Genomic DNA, 12597 nt, shown 5'->3' with positions numbered 1-12597 from the left:
GTCACAGATCTGACCAATTCCAAATACAAATTCACCCTAACATCCTTCTCCTAATCTGGCTCTCTCACCAATCCAACTTTGTTTCTTAAATTATCCAAAATCCACTCTCTACTTCAACATGGTCAGTTTCTTCAACATCCCATGAATGCTAAACCTATTCATATCCTGATTTCTTTGTCTTGACTTCAGCGAAGTCCTCTCCTTTAAATTCTCTTAATCTTGTAAAGTAAAGCTCATGTTCTACCCTACCTGAACTGTTTCAGATTTTTTTCCCCTCTAGATTCCCACAATTTTCAGACTCTGTCAGTACTGTAGATAATCATTAGCTGTTGCTCACTACTGTTTTCTCAGCATAGCTCTTGTCTCCCCAATTTGATTGTCGGTCCACATTTTATACTTACTTTTATAATTATTTTTGTATCATTGACTGCACCTCGCACAGCGCTGAACGTAATATAAATACTTGCGACCTAAGTGAAAATGATCCTGTACTTCACTTTCATTGATATGACACTTGTACACAAGTGTACTGTACACAATTTTGCTGTACTGAACAAAAATGAGTCCAAATACCAAGTATTATTAAATATTATAAGCAAATTTTAGCTGACATTTTCAATATAAAAAGAAATAACTATTTTTTCATGCCCAAGAGGACAATAGAGTTGTAAGTATTTAATGCAGATACTTTGCTTTTCTTTACATTAAAACAGTAGTTACCTTTCTCATTTTGCTATAATTGCACCTTAGATGGAAGGACGGAGGCTGGTAAAGAATTCTTCTACTGAAGCTAAAAATAAATCACTGCAGAACCCCAAGTAAAGCTATTCTGCAGCTTTGCTAGAATACTAATCTTTGGGATCATGCTATAGTGGTATAGTTAAATCAAGTCCTTCACAATGAAAAAAACAAAACTCTCCTTGGGCAGGAATCAAATTAAGCCCATATTGTACTGAGATGTTTTCTGTCATAAAGTATTACATGATATTAAAAAGATGCTAACAATAAATTTTTGCATTAACAAATGTTCAGAGACAGGTACAATGAAAACCAGTACCATATAATAGTGGTTTTGTTTCATTTCTGTTCAAATGATCTCTTTCTGTGTCCTGTACCCTCCTCCTCCCCCTACCAATGAAGCATGAGCACTCTCTCACCCACTCTTTTTCTCCCAGGTTCTCCAGCATGCAGACACAGCGGCATTACCTAAGCATGCAGCAGCACCGACCATGGCATAGAGGCCGGGGGTAATGCAGTCAGCCCCAACCTCACACCACTCCTTAAAGATAAACCAGTCGTGGTGGTAATACGCAAGCTGCTCCACCGCAATCCCCACAATCCTTCCTGCAATCGCTCCAATGGCCATGCTGGGGATGAACAAGCCCGAGGGAACCTGTAACAAAAACAGAATGTCTAATGAGGCAGAGACCCTCGACTTACATGCTTTAAACCTACCTTCTATGGATTTCTTTCTAACGTTTTTCTTTTCACATTTACAAAGCAAAATCCTAGTACAAATAAAACGAGCAAAATCTTGTTATAACAGCATCCTAACAATTTCATTAATCCACTTACAAAGTAACAAACCACATTCTCTAGGCCAAAGAGAAAACAACCCAAGGGTTATTTATCCTTTAGCTCAGGGGTGCCTTAATGACAGTCCTTAACAAAATTTTCCTCAGTCCATGTGGAAATGTGGGGAGTAAAAGGACAGTGCAAAGCATTTCTCATAACTTTGAATCAATTCAGCTTGAAGTACTGTCTGGTATTCTAAGATTATCTCCTTCCTACATATTTGTTGTTTATCAAATGATAGAAATAGCACATACCATTCCTCTTCAAAGAGGAATGTAAAGTGGGCAATCTCAAAAGGTTCCCCCCGATGTTTTTTAGGTGGTTTTATTTATATATATATTAATTCATATGAATTAAATTTATATATATACATATTTAGTTTATATATATATTTATATATGTATTTATATATACATAATATAAATATGTGTATTATATAAATATGTGTATTTATATATATAAAACACTAAATATATATATATAAATTTAATTTATATGAATTAAAAGGAAAAAAATATTTATCAATCAAATTTAATGAGGGTGACAGGAATAGTAAGCACCTTATAGAAGATCATTTACAAACTATTAAAAGACCAACAGCTCTAAACTGTTCTGGAAATGAAACAAGCCAAGCACAGTGATGGCATACTGAAGAGTGTATCAGGATCATTAAATGGATATCCAAATAGAAGTGATCAAAGTATGTTTCATGCTCTCCTGCCTGTCAGGATCCTTCAGCCCGAGTGCAGGGTGATGGGGACTTAAAAAAGGCCTGCTAATTCTCTCCCGCTTCCTGTATCAACTGAGGGTGAGACAGTTGGGATTTATAGACAATCAGCTTACTCTAGAAATGGGAGCTTTAACAACTCCTTTAACTTCATTCTCTAAGGAAAAAAAAAAAAAGTAAAATTTCAAGGTTTTTCTATTATTTAACTCTGATACTCAGTGGACTAAACATGGAGGACAACAGAAGAGACCATATTTCAAAACCACTCCAATTTTGTTGAAATTGTTATTCCACATAATATATACATTCATGAATGCACACTATCACTAGGGAACGTTAAATATTATATGAACTATATGTGCAATATTTTAAAGAACAATGATTAGCTGACATCTGATTGCCCAGATACATCGCTGACAGTCATATAACAGAACTATATTTACTGGCAAATCGCCAATTAATGAATGTTATTGTTACTTTTGTAAGTTCAAAGGAAGCAACACAGCCTTAAATCCCTGATGGAAAAAGGCATCGTGTTCATGGGCCGAGCAATTTAATTCTTGAGTCTGCAGTGCTCTTTCAAGCTAACACCCTGTAGGGATACGGTAAGGCAGAATAATGGCTCCCCAAAGATATGGATATCCTATTCCTGTGAATTCGTAATGTTACATGGCAAGGGGGAATTAAGATTGTTAACCAACTGACCTTCAAACAGGAAATTATCCTGGGTTACATCTGGTTGGGCTGAAAGTAATTAATAATAAAAGTGTTTTAAATGTGGAAGAAGGATTTGGAAGAGTTACTGTCGGAATGATGAGATAAAAGAAAGACTTGACAAGCCATTGCTGGCTTTAAAGATGGAAGAAGGGTGCCCGTGAGCCAAGGCATGTGGGCAGCCTCTAGCAGGCTGGAAAAGGCCCAAAAGAAAGGACTTACCCTTAGAACCTCCATAGATCCTTGTGAAAACCTTCATGTCAGCTCAGTGAGACCCATTTTGGACTTCTGATGTCCACAATTATAATAAATTTGAGTGATTTTAAACCACTATGTTTGTGGCAATTTATTCTAGCCGCAATAGGAAACTAATATAAATGGTTTTGAAGCATGCACCCCACTAAGAGGTGAGTGTATGTCCCTCCCCCAGGCCTTAGTGACTGCGTAGCCAAAGAGAATGCGACAGAAGGCATACTGGCTGACTTCTGTGGCTAGATTACGAACAGGCCTCTTGGGACACTTGCAGTTGGAATCCTGAGCTACCATGGAAGAAATCTAACTATCCTGAGGCCATCATGCTGGGAAAAAAAAACATCTAGAGAGAGGCAGATGTTCCAAGAGCCCAGATATTCCAGCTCCAGTTGTCTGGATCTTCTCAGCCCAGGTGCCAGACAAATGTCATCATGTCTGATGACAACTGTGTGAAAGACCACAAACTAAACAAGCCCAGCTAAGTACTTCCCCAACCACTGACCAATATCAAGAGCAAAATCAGTTATGTTAAGATGTGACGTTTTGGAGTAATTTGCTACACAGTAACAGATACCACACTCAACAATATGCCCTAAGGAATTGTTTTTTTCATTACTGAAAATTAAACCCAAAACATAAAAACTTTTCAGCCTACGTTTACGAAACCACCTTTAGATAAAAACTTCACGTCTCATTCTACATACAAGTTTGAAACATGCCAAGATTACATAAATGTCATCCCACATTAGCACTTACCTTGATACCAAAAGTGAATACTGTCATTATGATTTTAAATATGAGTGCTAAGCATAACTGCCAGATAGCTGAATACACTCCAAGGCCTGCTGGACGATCAGGAATATCATCGACAATCTTACTGGCATTCATGTCATTTCTGTAGTCACAGAGAGAAGAGGATTCCAGGGGCCCACAGTCTGTAAAAAGCTCTTTAATCAGTTCACTGGTGTTGAGCCTAGTATAGGGATTAGGGAAGGCGATCACAGCGGTAATGGCTGCAACAATGATGACTTCCAGAACGGGATACTTTCCAAATTTGGTGGATTTGCGTCGACGACACCAGGCAATATTTGCCCTAATGAAAAAGGCTCCCCAAAGCCCTCCAAATACCCCGAGGAGAATAAAAGGGAATAGTTCGAAAAGGTACCATGGTGTATGATACTCCACGTAAAAAAGGACCAGACGGCTATTACCAAATGGATTAATGGATCTCAAAACAAACGCAGCCACTAACGCAGCAAAAAATGATCTCCATAAAGTTTTAAGAGGAAAATAATAGCTAACCTAAGAAAAAAAAGGAAAAGAAAGAAAATTAATGCTACAATTTTACAAGATGTTTCTGATATGTTATAATAGTTATAAGTTGAATGGTAAATAACATAGCTCTAAATTTTGCTGCAGCTAGAATTTACATATAACGGATTTTACTGTGGTAAGAAAAATAATTGATGCTTTATTAACTTTGATTATCACATCATTTTACATTCACAATATCAACTGGTCATAAATGTCTAATAATTATTTAAAATACCTAGCATTGTTTTATTTTCAAAATGATTTCCCCCTCCAATTCAATCATAGAATAAATGTACTGCCATCATCTCATGTTAGCTCATATTTAATTTACTTCTTCTATATTAGAAAATAGAAAAAACAAGCATAGAACACAAACAACAGGAAAAGAAAAGTTAATTTTAAAATATTCCTAGTCATATTTTTGTGTAAATGTATAAAAATTCTTAAGGACCAAAATGAAGACAAAAACAACATATTTCACTGAAGCAACTAAAATTATCTCCTTAAACATTAAGTGGAACAGAAATAATCAAATAAGAAAAACTTACAAAGACCATCTAGGAATGAAAAATTTTTAAATATTACATATATCAGTTCTGGATTTTTTTGAATGGTTACCATTAAGTTTATGATTTCACTGATATGTGGTATATAAAACTGAAAACAAATGAACAAGACAAACAAATGAAGAAACAAAAACTCATAGACACAGACAATAGTTTAGTGGTTACCAGCAGGTAAGGAGGGAGGGGGGTGGTAGATGAGGGTAAAGGGGATCAAATATATGGTGATGGAAGGAGAACTGACTCTGGGTGATGAACACACTGTGTGATATCTAGATCATGATTTACAGAATTGTTAACCTGAAACCTATGTAACTTTACTATCAATTGTCACCCCAATAAACTGTAATTAAAAAAAAAGCATAGGCTATATTTCAGTTAATAGGGATACATTGTTTTAAACATTTTCTATTAAGTCAAATTCCTATCTGCTTACTTTTAAATAACTCAAAGTTAAATTTTAAATAATCACTAATGTTTATACATGAATAATATTTTTAAAAATATTTTCTCAAGGTTAAGAACATATATAGTATACTATAGTATAGTACACTCTTATAGTATAAGAGTAAAAAATAACTATGAAAGTAAATTTGAAAATTTAAAGACAAAATCTACATATATTAATATTACAATAGCTATAAAACTGGAAAGTATGCCAAAATAGATTTGCAATTACACATTTTAATTACTGTACTTTTTTCCTTTTTTTAACCTACCTCTTCCAGGCTAAAAAGAACTCCTCCGATCGGTGCACCAAAAGCTACAGAAACACCTGCAGCCGAGGCAGCTGATAGTACCTAAAAAGAGGATATAGCTTATTTCGTATGTTCTTATAAATTCACAAATATACTAAATAAAAATTGCACACTACTCTAAATTTTCAAAATGCCTCTTCTGAATTTAACTCACATGTCCTTCTCCTCCCCAAGGGCAAATATTTATTTCTTCAAAAATTTTATTTTTCTCTTTTGCTTCAATTGAAAGGTCATTCATATATTCAGTATTTAGTCAAAAACATCCGTGCGAGATATACTAATGTAAATGGGATGTAAAGAAGGCGAGGAAATGAATACTGCCAATTTTCAAGCTGTTTATTTGTGAAGACCATTGGAGAGAGCACTGACTGGGATGTGAGGGGAGAGTTGTTTGCTTATTTTTAAATTAGATATTATTTCTTCAGATTTTAGAGCTAACTGCATCATCATTAATAACTACTCTATTCCAAATCCTAGTAAAATATCCAGGAAACTTAAAACCTATTGAGTTTCCCTGTATGTTCACCCTAAGTCCTCCAAAAATACTGGCACTGCCAATATGGGGAGCCTCAAGTGCCAAAAGGCTCCCCCTTATGATGCAGTCTCTCCAACCAGAATCCTGAACAATCAAGTTCAAGGAAGAGAACAATCCACCAACACATATAGTAACGGATCCTCTTTCCAACTCCCTAGTCTGTCACTGGGATATTGCCCACTTCCCGCCAGTGTGAAGCCAACTACACATATAAGTTCACTGGGCATTTATTTGTACTTTTCTAAGAGTCTTTATTCCTTTCACAATTTTACTCCAATAAATGTCTGAGGCTATGAAAACATTTCCTCAAATGTTCAATTTTTACATTTCTGAAAGAGAAATTAGAAATCAAAATTAAATTATAAGTGGTTAAGAGCACAAACTACATAGTAAGACTGCCATTTGGTAAACTAAAAATAAACAAATATTTATTTTAATTAAATAGTATCTGGCTTTCAGAATGCAGACTGCCTATTTGGGGGCAGTCTAACTTATTATTTTGTTTTGTTTTCCACTACTAGGATTGTAGACAACACGTTTAACAGAATTATCTGATTCTACATTTAACAGAATTTTACAATCAAGCTAACACCCATGTACCTATAACTCACACACATTTTAATCTGTTTTCTAAGTATCTAAGAATCAATTTTTAAAATGTCAAGGAAGTGGGCATAGGAAGAAAGCCAAACTATGACGCATTAATGCTTTCGACTAACAAGTAAAGTCTAGACATTTATATACTAAGGTGACAGAATAAAATTAATGTCATAAACCTTACTAATCATCATAGTGTGTTCATTAAAATTTAGGTAAATTTAATTTCAATAACATATTCTAATAATTTATATTTTTTCACTTACAATGAATAAATAAGAATCTTATCCCCAAAATGTCAAGGTACAATAGCAAGTAAAGAAATTGAACTAAGGAGACAATTGCTATTTTTCCATCTTAGCCACTAACTTGCCATTTTAGGTTTTGTTTTAACACACAAAAAGACAATCCACACAATCACAGTCATAATAGTATAGTAGTTCAGAGTATCGACCTTCGAGTTAAAGAAAAATTTTAATCCACACTCTGACAGTCTGCTATGCAATCTTAAGCAAGTCTGCCACTTTAAGCTCTACTTTCCTCTTTAAATGAGGATTATATTGCAAACTTAAAATAAGATTTTTGTGGAATTAAATTTTAAAATGCAAGTAAAGTTCTTGCCACAGAACCAGATACATATTAAGTTATCAATAAGGTTAGTTATTTTTGTTATATATAGGGTTGTACTGGCATCACAATTATCATTCAGAGATAAAACAATGATACTCTGGAGTGTTCCACTTTTGAAATGACAGTGCTTTGGTGCTAACATTAAGAAAAATTAGAATTATTTCAATCAAGGAATTAAATAGTTTGATAAAAAAAAAAATTCTACTTTTTCATTGTATTGTAAAAAAACAACAGGATGAAAGGTCCCATCTTAGGACCAGGGACCCCTGAATTCTCAATAGTTAATGTGATATAAAAATATACCTTAAAAATTCAAAGAGCTGTGTACCATCTAAGGCTGAAGATTAGATTGGGAAAACAGGAGGGGATTATTGGGCCTCCAAAGTCTAGAGCTAACACAGAAGATCTCAAGAGCTTACTTGCCTTCTAAAAAAAATATCCCAAGCAATCTAGAAACATCCGGGAAACTATAATATATAAAGTTAAAAGATCTCCTAGACGATCTTAGGCTGGACTGAAATAAATGGTAAAAGAAACTGCCCTAAAGAGCTGAATAAAGAGGAATTCCTAGATCCCCTTTAATGTGAATCTCTGATTTAAACCTCAGGCGGTCTTGGAGACCCTCAGAACTTCTCTGGGGTGCCCGATCCCTCTCTGCAGATGACACACCACTCCCACTGGCATTAGACATGGTGATGGAAGGAGAACTGACTCTGCATGGTTCCTTCCTCCAGAGGAAAACACAGCTGTTAAGATTTCCCAACCCTGGTGAAATATTGATGGTGAGAATAAAAGTAAAAATAATGTTGTATTTGGGAAACACTTTAGAGGAGGGGAGGTGTAAGGCAAAAACAAACGGAAAGACCTCTGTGGAATTCAACTGAAACCAATGATCACCAGGTAGTCTACCTAAAACTTCTCTGACATATACAAGTAACTGAGCAGCACTGAGGATGGATTCTAGAAAGGCATTAGTAATTATTCAGAAAAAGGAAAAGCAGCACAATTTTCACATTAAATTTTTCATCTGAATAAAGAATTTATCCAAAAAGTAGAGTAAAATGTTATCTTTACACTAGGAAATTCTTCACTGATACGTCTATGTAACAGATACGTATATGTCAAATTACAAAAGACACTTACCTCTCTTTTTTTAGCTTCGTTTGTGCTATACTTTGGAAAGAGGTAGGAAAAGATATTTCCACAGCAACAGGCAACATGTACCAGGGGACCTTCCTTTCCTAAACTCAAACCTGATGCCACAGCCAGTACTAATGTGATGGTTTTAATCATTAAAGTCCATTTTCCCAAGTAGCCTCTGATGATGAATCCACTCAAAATAGTTTTAATCTATAAAGGAAAGATTAAGGAAGTTTAAAATTTCCTTTAACAAATATGAGAACTTAACTAACTGAAATTATCCTCTTGTTTTACACAACAAAACTTGTAAATTTCGGTGGACTATGGAACAATTCACAATTAATTTTTCAAAAGCTTTAACTCATATGCTACGTATAACAAACCTATTAGCATATTCTAATTCTTGTCCCAAGCAAAGGATAGAAAGCAACCCTATCTCACAAACAAAACTAAAATATCTGGCCACGTTAAAGGGAATATAAACTTAATACAAGGGTTATAATTATACAATCACATAAAGGTGAATTTAAATATTTCTGTTGTAGAAATATAATATCGTTAGATACATTTCAGACATGCTGTATCAGAAACAGAGATATGCCTTCTCAGAATACTGCAATTATATGTAATATTTTCCTATGTATCAAGAAGGATGAGTGGCAACTGCTAAATACTGCATGATATTGCTCCTTATTAAAGTAGTCTTAATTAATACAGCTATAAAAATCACTACAATTTAGATTTGAAAAGAAATGCACTAGGAAAAGCTGGTAACTTACTTAAAACAAAAAGAAAAAGGGTCAAGCAACGAGTTAACATCACATTCAATTCTAAGTATATTCTCCTTTATTATTTGTAAACATTAAAACCCAAAAGTGCACACTATTGACCCACTCTGAATCAAATGTTTATCTTAAAGTATAAAACAGTTATACGTATTATCTTCCAAAGTCAAGATTTATTAACTTATCTAATTAAAAGATAGGTACAGAACGAGAATGAACGTATTCAAATCAGTCTCACAACTGTAAAACATCAACTAATCCATCAAAGAACTTTAGGTCTCAAGATATTTTGCCAGGTTCTTGAGGTTTAACTAACTCTTCTAATACTTGTTTAGTAATGTGCTAAATTAGTGGTGAGGAAAAAAAAACAAAAAAATCAATCTCCACAGCAGATAATGAAATGACTACAGGGAAGAATTTCTTTCAAGGATGTTTACAATAAGTTTACATATTTTAACTTTTCCTTTGCATCTTACAAATAAACCATTTCTCCAAAAAAACAACCACTTTCTTCCCCCAAGGCAAAACGATAAGCACCATAACAATTACTGAATGTTTAATGATACTAAATGTTGTAAGGCTTACCTCCGGAATTCCAGAGCCACAGGCGTATGGAGCAAACACCTTTACCAGGGAAACGGCAAGAAAGGCAAAACTCAACGCCCAGAAGATGTACAATATATAATTCATGATGTAAGAACCAGGACCCTAAAAGCAAATTGTTCAATAGTATGAATTTAACTTACCTCTAATGCAAGTGTTTGCCTCATAAGAAACTTTGGTAAAACTTGTTAAAGCTCTTGGTTTACTGCAATAATAAAAGCTTTACATGAACAAACTAAGTAGAATCCAAAGACACATTTGTATACATACCAAGGAGCCTTAATCTATTTAATGTTTTTTCTAATTTTTTCCTGATCCCTAAAGTCTTGTTTTCCAGAATCTCAGTTACATATACTTCAATCTCTAAAATTCAGCTATTACAAAATTTTGAACATGTATCCACAAATGATCAGGTAATTTATATAATATTCTGATATTGTATTATACATATTCTATATATTATATAATGTTCCATATATTATATAATAATTCTAATTTCTAAAATGTTCATTATAGATCAAGAATAGTAAAATAAACATTTCAATACCGTAATTCCATGAAGAAAAAAAAAATCTCTGGATAACTCCAGTAAGAAGGCTTATTTTACTCAATTTTTTGATTAATTCATACTTCCTGTTTATTCGCAATGTAGTACGTTAAACAGTTTTAATAACTTGACTTCATAATAACCTTCTGTGGTTTCACAGATCCTATTGTACTTCTTTTCTACAATAAGAATTACATTTTATGTCACCATCCATGAGACTTGGATGTGACTATCTAATTAATACAAAAGCATCTTGAAACAATACGTATATTTTACTTGCTGCAAGGGATTCTCACATTATCCATTCTATCCTATTACATTTATTTTTTCCTTTAATTAAGGTTGCAATTATCTAATATGCCATTAATTCTATCATTAAATAATCTGGAGACTCATTTCACCATATCAATCATTAATTCCTCTTGAGACAAAGCAAGACTTACCTCTGCTTGACCTATGATTAATTCTGCCCATGTTTTCCACTGTGGACATTTATCCCTCTCTTCAAATGTAGTTTCATCAGACCCCCAGCAGCACTGCTCATGGTTGTACCACAGAGCACTAAGGCAAATGCCTTCCTTCAGGTCAGTCATCCAATCGGCAGCGATGTCTATTAACCCAGCTAACGCCCCTATAAAAACATGGTGGAGGTGGTAAAAAATTAAGTCCATTTTGGGGAAGAACTATCAAGTTAAAAGAGCCAAGAAAAGCAGGGGACTTCCTATAAATAAAGGGTCACATAGGGAATACATAAGAATTTAAGATTTTCAAATCTTAGTTATCAATGAATTTATATTACTTTTTAAAAACTGTAAATAGAATTTTCTTTAAAATGAAACTGTCATTCTTTGTTTGAAATTAAAACTAGTTACATCGTTCAAATTAATTGTGAATTTAAAAAAAGGTGTCTAAAAGATACTAAAACATCTTCAAAAGACAGCTACTTGGCAGGAGGTTCACAAATCTGGTTATTGAAGTCAGAGTTTTTACTAGTGCACTTCAACCCAAGACTTAATTATCAAATTTACAAAGGATCTCCATCTCATTAAAATTTAATGCCATTAGAAATAATTAGTAAAACTCATAGCGTTAATGAATTACTGTGATAGATTTTCATTTTTTTCCTTAAGTAACAAAAAATCAAATATATCAAGATCATTTTACTGACAGAATACAAAAAATAACGAACTTTATGGTCAAAACCTAGGTCCTTCTCATCATATAAAAAGATCAATGAGTCACAAACACAGTGGCCACTAAGTTCTCGTACATGCCCATTAGAGTATTTCCCTCTATTCTCCATAAAAAATTTTAATTTTCCTCATGTTCTTCTGGACATAATATCCCATGGTGGAAGCTGAAAGTCATTAAAATAGTCCTTAATGTCTGTTTTCAGATCTTCAGTGTTATTTCTTAAAATCTCACACATAGGGACTTTGTGGGCACTCTCCATCACAGTGGTTAAAAGTGTAGGCTCTTGAGCTAAACTGCCTGAACTGACATGTTTGCTTGGCCACTTCCTAGCTGTGTGACATTAGCCAAGTGGCTTAACCTCTCTGTGCTCCAGTCCCCTCATCTGTAAAATGGTGATAACAGCACATATACTACAGGACCGCCATGTGGTTTATATACACGTAAAACTTTTAGAACAGTCCATGACACACAGGGAGCGCTCAATATATATTAGCTATTTATTATGATGTTAACATTAAAAGATACTTATTGATCATCTGGTCCAAACCATGTACTTTACAGATATAGAAACTGAGCCCAGAAAGTTTGTAGATGACTGGATTAAGAAACTGTGGTACATTTATACAATGGAGTATTACGCAGCCATAAAGAAGAAAGAAATCT

The 12597-nt window shown here is 34.1% G+C and overlaps 1 protein-coding gene across 6 annotated transcripts in view; it reads right to left on the bottom strand.

Moving 5' to 3' along the window:
- Positions 1-12597, bottom strand: part of CLCN3 (Cl-/H+ antiporter 3) — a 75495-nt gene that overhangs the window by 20264 nt on the left and 42634 nt on the right. For all 6 annotated transcript variants that reach the window (XM_074338311.2, XM_074338312.2, XM_074338309.2 and 3 more), the window contains 6 exons: positions 11184-11371; positions 10176-10298; positions 8809-9015; positions 5865-5945; positions 4025-4570; positions 1207-1393 (listed from right to left, as the gene is read on the bottom strand). In XM_074338311.2, the coding sequence (XP_074194412.1) occupies positions 1207-1393; positions 4025-4570; positions 5865-5945; positions 8809-9015; positions 10176-10298; positions 11184-11371 (1332 nt within the window). The remainder of the gene's footprint in view (positions 1-1206; positions 1394-4024; positions 4571-5864; positions 5946-8808; positions 9016-10175; positions 10299-11183; positions 11372-12597) is intronic.

Source organism: Rhinolophus sinicus, chromosome 15, assembly GCF_057876585.1.
Source record: "Rhinolophus sinicus isolate RSI-liver-muscle chromosome 15, RSI-T2T, whole genome shotgun sequence".
In the NCBI taxonomy this organism is placed as follows: Eukaryota; Metazoa; Chordata; class Mammalia; order Chiroptera; family Rhinolophidae; genus Rhinolophus; species Rhinolophus sinicus.
The sequence above is the reverse complement of the archived record's forward strand: the minus strand, read 5'-3'. Positions and strand labels throughout refer to the sequence as shown.